The 8,576-nt window shown below is 37.3% G+C and overlaps 1 protein-coding gene across 1 annotated transcript in view; it reads right to left on the bottom strand.

The window, feature by feature from the left end:
* Window positions 1-2,084: 2,084 nt before the first annotated feature.
* LOC104623225 (glutamate carboxypeptidase 2-like) overlaps window positions 2,085-8,576 on the bottom strand; it is a gene marked incomplete at its 5' end in the record, with an annotated part of 10,165 nt that continues 3,673 nt past the window's right edge. The window contains 4 exons of the mRNA XM_010290251.1: window positions 2,085-2,182; window positions 3,618-3,804; window positions 5,764-5,889; window positions 8,287-8,388. Of these exons, the coding sequence (XP_010288553.1) occupies window positions 2,085-2,182; window positions 3,618-3,804; window positions 5,764-5,889; window positions 8,287-8,388 (513 nt within the window). The remainder of the gene's footprint in view (window positions 2,183-3,617; window positions 3,805-5,763; window positions 5,890-8,286; window positions 8,389-8,576) is intronic.

Raw genomic sequence — 8,576 nt, 5'->3', positions numbered from 1 at the left:
TCCAAACTAGTGATTCTGTGATTCTGTGAACCACACTTTGTTAGGTCCCATACACACACAGACCACAGTGATGGTCTTTGTATTAGAAAGTTTATACTACAAGCTTCCACAGGAGAATAATCTGTCTTTTTAGCTACATTAATATTAGTAAATTAATACAGATGAATAGTCCCAGGCATTGAGATCAGCTTGGAATGGCCTACAGCTACCCTGGAAAAACAGTGTTGGTCCCCAAAGGTTTTGCAAACTGCCTCTTTAAATGGTCCCTGGAACTTTCTACTGCCTTGAACTGCATTTGCATTTGAATTAGCAGAGAGTAACTCAGACCATTCTAAGCATTTAACAGCATAGGCAGTTGTCTTCCAGTGCCTGTCCCTGGATGTTGTTTAATCTGGTAGCATAGATGGAGTTCATGTGTTTCAAAGTTGTCTGAAATTGGAGAAACATGATCAGTCCAAGTCACCTTTTCTTGTTCCGTTGTCAGAGGTGAGATGTTTTTTCTCAGTTAACACAACTGGAAATGCAGTAATTCAGTGGATCTCAATCACCCTTACCTATTCTAAAGGATTTATATTTTTGACATGAACTTGTGAGAAACATAAAAAAAATATTAAAAAGTATGCTGAATGTTCTGGGTTTTATTAGGAAAAATATATTTATTGTAAATGAAAGCTTGTCCTTTACTTTAAATGCATACTTCAGTCAAGCCTTATTCCACAGAACGCCTCAGCATGTCCTCAAGTCTTCAGTATATTTTTTACATAAAAACATGATAGCAGGAATAACTAGAAGTTATGACTTCTCAAGACAAAAGTGAAACAGGGACACAGTATTTTTAGAGCATTTAGATTTCATTCATAATTATTAAAACCAAGTTCTAAAGTTATTTACAACTTACTGAAGAGAAATATCTAGCTACATCATATTTATACATATTAATCTGCTCTGCCACTACAAGTTGGCAGTGGAAAAGAGAGGTTTTTTAACCTATACCTTATCATTATGAGCAGTTATCTTCATAAAAGTGATAACTTTAAAGTTTTAAAGAAACAAGAGTTTGGAGATATATTAGTCCATAAAAGTTTGGGAGGAAATAGGAAAAACACTAGACCATGGCTATTGAACATCAGGTATGCAAAGACACCAAAGACAGTAAAATTCTGCCTCAGATAAAAATAAATAGTTTTTTCAGAGAAAACCTGCATAGAGAACCAAAATAGATTTTTTTTTAAACTCAATATTCAGAGGCATCAGACAGAGCAGAATGATTGCTCATGTGGTTTAGATGTAAAATTCCTGTACAAATATGCACCCAAGATTACGTTCACTTATTGCCCTAAACACTTATCCCTGGTTCTGTTGCCAGCCCTGGTATATCCCGCTCTGTATCTGTGCAGCTGATACAGACAATCACTGCTACATTTTTAGGGGAACGATGCACTTGCCAACCCAATCACATCTTAGTTTTTTCAGAGAACTTACTTCCTTTGTTAAGGTAATTACGAAAATTGATGCTGTCCTCTGGCAAGCTGGTAGCCTGTCTTCATGTCACTCGCACTGTCCGTACGCACAATTACTTACAACAGATGTCTACTGAATCCCCTACAATAGTCCAGTTTCCCCTGTCCTTATATTGGTTTGCTAGCATCATTTCATATTTATGCCACATAATCATAATACACCTGATGAGAGAGAGCACACACCTGCATTTAACAGAGGACAGTACAGACAGTGCCCCATCAAACACGCATGGCAAGTATTTCCATGAACAAAGGAACAACTTCATTTGTGGTCTTTTTCACAAGACAGCTATCATGTCATCCTCAAAAATTTTTGCTTTTATTCAAACTGAGAGTCACTTTATAACTTCAGTATACTTGACTGATCATGATGTATTACAAATGATCCTTCCACATCACTCTGCAAATATCTGATGCGTAATAACAGAGAACATATTGACAAACATACACTATTTCAACAGCTGCAGTAGAAGCACAGTGCAAAAGTCTTTTCCCTTTCTTTTCAAATACTCTCATAACTTTCAAAAAACAGTCTGCTTAAAATTCCTCATGTCTCCCATACACTTACCGCAGTAATAACTCAGCATCATGATAGCCAATGGGATGAACTGGAATTTTTGGGAGACCTATACCACTGGCTTTGTCTAATCGGTAGGTGTATTCTGAAAGCAAAAGACAGGTATTTTCATATTTACAACTCCTAGAAGGAATCTGTACAGTACATAGCACAGTCCTAGCACTGGAGTCAGGGATAATCATTTCACTGTCCACATTTTTTCAGCGATTTCATTCTCCATGCTTTATCAACACATTTTCAGACAGACGCTAACAAAGGTTCTCCCATAGTATCTGCAGTCATGCATTTAGAGCGGGCTGGAAATTTTAAAACTATTAATTAATTTTTTATGTTGAAAAGCTTTTAGGTAGAAATATTCCTCTGCATGGGAAAGAACTTCAGACTAAGCCACAGATAAAGAACAAGAGCAAAGAGGGAGCCCATAGTCTGATGCTTAGAATGTTCAGCTGGGAATTAAAAAAATGTTGCTAGTTGATAAGAGATGCAGGTAAAATCTTATACACTGGGCTACTGAATATGCTGTTTTGCTGTTTTCGTTACCAAAATGAAGTCTAAGTTTTGTTCTGACGAAGCTCAAATAATTTTTATAAATGAGAATCTTAATTTTCACAATGCAGACAAAATGTGATGTTTGCAAGCCAGCAGGTATGGAAAAGAATAGTTTCCTCCTCAAAACAACACCGAGACCCTTGTAGGCAGACAGGGATTCATCTATGAGATCACTGACTCTAGCATGAAGGAACCAGAAATCTTCCAATGGTCTGCTCCTGCCATGCTGCTGTTGTGAACGTGTACCCTCTTCCAGCTCAAGTGGTGCTGGCTGGAGGCAACTTTCCCCATCGCATAGGGACTAGTCTTCTTGAGGTGACTGCCTCCCTCAGATATGCTGGCTCAGGTGCTGGCATGAAAGGTTCTTAATGCATTTCAGTCAAAATGATCTGGGTTAGGTGCTAAATGAAACAGCTTAGGCAGAGCTTAAACAAGCAGCTGAGGAAGCATGAGGTGAAGGTGATGAACCAGCGCGGAATGGTTATCTTCTCAGGAGGCTCAGCTGCAGCCAAGTAACGTGAGTCTCAGCATGAAAGATCTCAGCATTACCAGCAGGGGCTCTTCTGGAGGGAAAGCAGCCCAAATGCTGCAGAAAGGAGAACTGCAAAAGCAAAGAAACCTGTGAAGTGTGCAGGCTGGCTCCTTGCTGACTTACTGATGAGAAGCAGAAAGAAAAGGCGAGTGGTTCAGCTGTTGAATACTTGTGTCATGATCTCTGGGCTAACTTGGGTAATCTGTGAAGTTAAGCAGCCCAGCACTGCACTGTGTGGCTCCCTTAATAATCCCTCACTTTCTCTCATGCACTATTTGCAGAAGTGGCCTACTGACATGACGCCCAAAGCTGCCTCTTTTGAGCAACAGAAAGACCAAGAAAAAACATGTTTTGTTCCAAGGGAAAGAATATCCCCATTATCTTCCCCTTCCTTCCTGAAATCAGACCCTCAAAGCATCACTTCTCTAGTGTCACTCACCTTTTGCAGGATAACCTGGTGTCAAAGGATCCCCTGCCCCATTCAGATTTAATACATTTCCACGCTGGGCTCCTCCACCTGGAAGGTTCCAGCCATTTGGATAGGGATCTGCTTCTGGGGCGCAGTAGTCAGCAGGGTCAGAGTACAAAATAACTCCCTTGGCACCTGCCAATTCAGCATTCTTCACCTGCAAAGCACATCTCCAGTCCCTATCCAGTCCTTTATAGCTTGACACCAGAGTTCATGGCGCAAAATAAAGTATTATGAATTACAGTGATTATTCCTCAGGGTTTTTTACAGTGCTTGGGGTAAGTAAAGGGCCCATCACTCATATCATAAAATTTCCTGAAAATATATATGCAGATATCATATTACATATCAAAGAGATTTGCTGTTGCTTTGAATTTTAGTTAGGAGAAACTGCAGTAACATGGAAAACATCCTTCACAGTACTACTACATAACCCGAGTTTGTATTCTGTCATCCACATCAACACAATCAACTGATTATTGAAATGTACACATCATGGATGGAAGAAACTATCAATCACATCGATGCAACCTTCTCTTTCAGTTAGTCATGTATTAACCGTACTTACCTAAATGATCTCCTGAATGTATCTCAGGGTTCAGACCACACAGAAAGGTTATTACGTGAGAGCTTGAAACTGTCTTTGGCTGTGAACAAGACTAACTCCAAAGAATGTGTATCTTAGGCTTACTATGACAGAAGGGCGGACCTGCATGCTGTTTTGATTTAAAAAAGTGTTCTCATGTGACTTTATTATTGTATAATTCTGGTTTGTAGGGAGTGAGAGAAAGAAAATATATCTGATTCTGACATCGCAATCTGTCCTGCTACTAGGTAAGACAGTGATGTATAGTGACTGAGTGACAACTAATCCTCAACAGTTTTAAGTTTGGGTATTTTCATTCAGAAATACCATAGCTTTTTTTTGGAAATACAGTACTTGCCTTCATCGTCTATGCTATTCTTGCACACCATTAGGAAGTTGGAAAATGCCAGTACAGTTCTCCAGGTTTTATACAGGCTATCAAATTCTTCAGTTAAAGATAAACTTAGATAAAAGTAAAGATAAACATAAAGATCTTCAGATAAGCAATCATTAGAAATACTACCATAAGAATGAACATGCCATCCCTTTGTGTCAACTAGGGCATACAATTTCCAAACCACAGGACAACTGCCCCTCTAGATATTAGTAAGTCTGAGGTGTTTGTATTTCATTTTAAGAAAAGATTCCTAGACAGCAATATCTTCTTCAAGTATTTTCCATTCAGATAGTATCTTTAAGAGTGGTAAACACTTTAGTGAAAATATTATCTGACCCAGAATATGAGTTACATGTCACTGTTCACTGGTGAAAATGGCATGTATGTAAACCAGTGAGTTAGCCACTTAACAGCTCACAGAAGATTAGTCTACAGCATATAATAAGAGTTGGCCTTCCAGTGAGAAAATTCAGTGTTTGATATGCTTAGGTAACTAAGAAATGCAAATTATAGCACTGTTCAAATTAGGGTTAAACTAATTTTTGTACAAGAGCCAAACACACTGAAAAATAGACTGTCTTCTTACATCCCTGTTGAGGAAATAACTTGAGTGTATGCCTGAAGTATGCACACGATTATGTCGTTTCCTGTCTGCCCATGGAAATATGCGGAAATACGTAGTTTAAAAATATTTATGATAGGCGCATTGAATAAACAAATACAGAATTTAAAATAACCTCCATCTAGTTACAGTCTCTGCCTGGTGTACAGAAACCATTATAAAGAAACACAATATAGGCATCTTAAAGCACAGTTGAACAAATAGGGAAGCAGTCTAGTTCAGAGCTGGAGTGTATTACCCAAGAATGTCAGTAATATTTTTGGAAAAATTTCTAGCATGCAAATGAATATAAAAATACATAGCATTTTCCAACTTATTTACTTTTATCCTATAGATGTATTACATCTATTAAATACATATTTTACAACTCCTACTGAAGAACCATGATTGAACACAGCTCTATTAAAAACTCAGTTACACTAAAATTTCCAGAAGACTTCAGGTAAGTGTTTCAGTCTCTTGAAATCAACTGAAGGACAGCACAAGTAACATTTTTATATAAAGGCATTACCTTATTTCCTCTGAAGATCTTCCCATACCTGGCAATAACAATCTTTCCTGTACAGTTAATTCCCATTTCACGTTCTAGCTTAAAGAAGTCCTCGGTGCGGCCATAATTCACATAGACTAACTCACCCTGATAGAAAAAGGTAAAATGTGAAACAAGAATTTCAATGAGCATGTCAAAAGAAGGATGTGATCTAGTAAAAAAATAAGCTGGGAACAATGAGCTCTGGGACTGGCTCTGGTATGAAGAGATCTTCAATTTAATTTCAAAAAGGTATATGCTTAAATCTCTTATACTGATGAAAATCGCTGAATTCAGGTGATCACATATAACAGCATACAGCATGTCCTGATAACGCTGTGGTACAGTCATTTTGACTGTACTGATTTCATCAGTAATCTGCTCTAGTTGCAATTTCTTCTTAAATTAAGCAAAATTAACTCAGGACAAATTCATGAAATAAAAGGCACTGTATTTATAGAAGGTGAACAGTTTCACACCTAGTAAGATTGCGGTCCTCTTTGTTCACAGAATAATTCATAAATGCAAAGATTATTCTTGGGGAGGCTTTTCTGAAATTATGCAGTAATTTTCCCTCTCAGTAAATCCAAGTATAACTCTACTGAAGTCAAGACATTTCTTTTAGCCTATTTAGATTAAGCAAAATAGAAATTTGGTCCTCCATTTTAACATAATTTATTTAGACTATCTTGTACAGAATACCAACATTTGTAAGCTATTATATTTTTATGACAAATACAAAAATGTTGATTTCAGTAGTTTGTCTTACCTAATTGCACATCTGTAATTATAACAATTAATAGCAACCCATTCATTAATTCTAATTAATTAATTAATTAGGCAGCCTTCTCCCTTCATTGAACTTGGTCATTTATGCAGGAATTGTTAAAAAAATTAATAAGCAGAAAGAGAACCTATGACTGATGATTGCACCTGGCAAGTTCCAAATATCTCTGTCCACAGCTTAGTTCTGGTTTTTAACAGAATGGCTTTTAACATGAAATACATGAACACAGAGAACTTAGAAGAGCCCTGAACCCACTGAATATTCCCACTGCTGAGCTATATACACGCAGTACAGGTGCAGACAACTGCTCACGGGAGAATGTTATTGCTAACAACACTAGCTAGGTACCCAGAGCTTTTGTCAAAGTATTATAAGTAATAAAATGAACATAAGCATCATATTTTGAAAAGACAATCTGTCTTTTATTTAGTGTTTTCTTCAGAAGCAATGTTCTTATATTTAATTAAAATAATTTTCTAAAGAAGGAAGCAGCAGCTTTTAAAACTTGTTTTTATTATTTCACATATTCCACCACTTACTGTAGCTCTCCAGAAACAAAATAAAGCAGTGACGTTATTCTATCTGTCTTTCGGGATATTATGTTATGATACAAAGTCAGAATCCATTAATTTTACCTTACATTATGTTCCAAAATTCTCACTGTAATTGTTGGAACACTCAAAACTGTCATATCCTACGGTACAGACTATCTGCCTGGTTCTCCAGCTCCCTTTGAGTATCTGAGGCAAATGAATACAGGATACCTTTTGTTTTCTGGACTTGCACAGCTTATTAACAAACTTCAGAAAGTACATGATTCTAAGACTGGGCTGTGTGAGTAAAAGCATTGTTAGGAGGTTTCAAAGTCAGATCCAACTTTAACGCAGGGATTGGACCAGATGACCTCCAGAGAGCCCTGCCAACCTACATTATTCTATGTATAGACGGGAACGGTACTGAGCGCCACAAAAACATTTTCTAACATTACAAAATATTAATTGAAACCACTAATGATCATAGGACAGAAAACTCCTGTTACACAGGCCAGCTTTATTAAAGAAAGCCTGTCAGCTGGTGCTATCTGTACAAGAAGATAGAAAGAATTAGTGTTAAGCTCAGATCACAGCAACACTTTTGCTGCTAGCAAAAGCCGTTTTCAAGCATACTGTATGCTGTGCAGTTATACCTATCAGTGTGCGCCTTGGGCAAGCAGCATTTTGAAAATTAGATTGTTCATTTTGCTACATAAATGTAACAAGTCTTATTTGTTCACTAAAATGGGGAACAATAGTGCATAGTCACAGAAATATTTGGAGGAGCTTATAGTAGCTAACAACATTCAAGATTTATTACCATATTTTTTAAGGAAAAGGTAAAAATAAAATCCAATTCTGATTTTATTTTACTGGAGAAAAAAAATAAACATATAAGTATGATTGCTCAATTTGAACATTGCTCCATTGCAAAAATCCCAAGAACATCAGAGCTAGGACATCTTTACTACCGGTGACATGTCAGGTTTTGAACTAAAGCCTAACACCGAAGAATTTCACATTCTGTATAGCTCCATGCTATTCTGTGCTATGCCATGCTACACTACACTATGGTATTCCATCTTTTCTATTATTTCTATTTCTGCTTGTATTTCTACTTCTGTTCCTGTTTCTATTTCTGTTTCCATTTCTACTTCTATTTCTTTTACTATTCCGCTGTGTTACCTCAGGCATTCCTTGGGCTGAAAACGCACTGTAGGGTGGCACCACATCTCTAACAGCCTCATATCCAGGAGGAGGAGGCTCAGATAACGATGTGTTGAAAATCTAGTAGGAAAGACGAAAAGAAAAAAGTAAACCAGGCAATATGGAAAAGAAGTACTATCTGTTCAGGCACATTTCACATGCAGTTTAAAGGACTCTAGTTTTAGAACTCTAAATGAAGCGTGGCCAATACTTTAGCAAGCACTGGGCATCCTTTTCAGTAGGCAGGTTCAACGTGTGATCTTGCAAAT

Source organism: Phaethon lepturus, unplaced genomic scaffold (genome assembly GCF_000687285.1).
Source record: "Phaethon lepturus isolate BGI_N335 unplaced genomic scaffold, ASM68728v1 scaffold47906, whole genome shotgun sequence".
Taxonomy (NCBI): domain Eukaryota; kingdom Metazoa; phylum Chordata; class Aves; order Phaethontiformes; family Phaethontidae; genus Phaethon; species Phaethon lepturus.
Note: the sequence above shows the minus strand (reverse complement) of the source record. Positions and strands in the feature narration are given on the sequence as shown.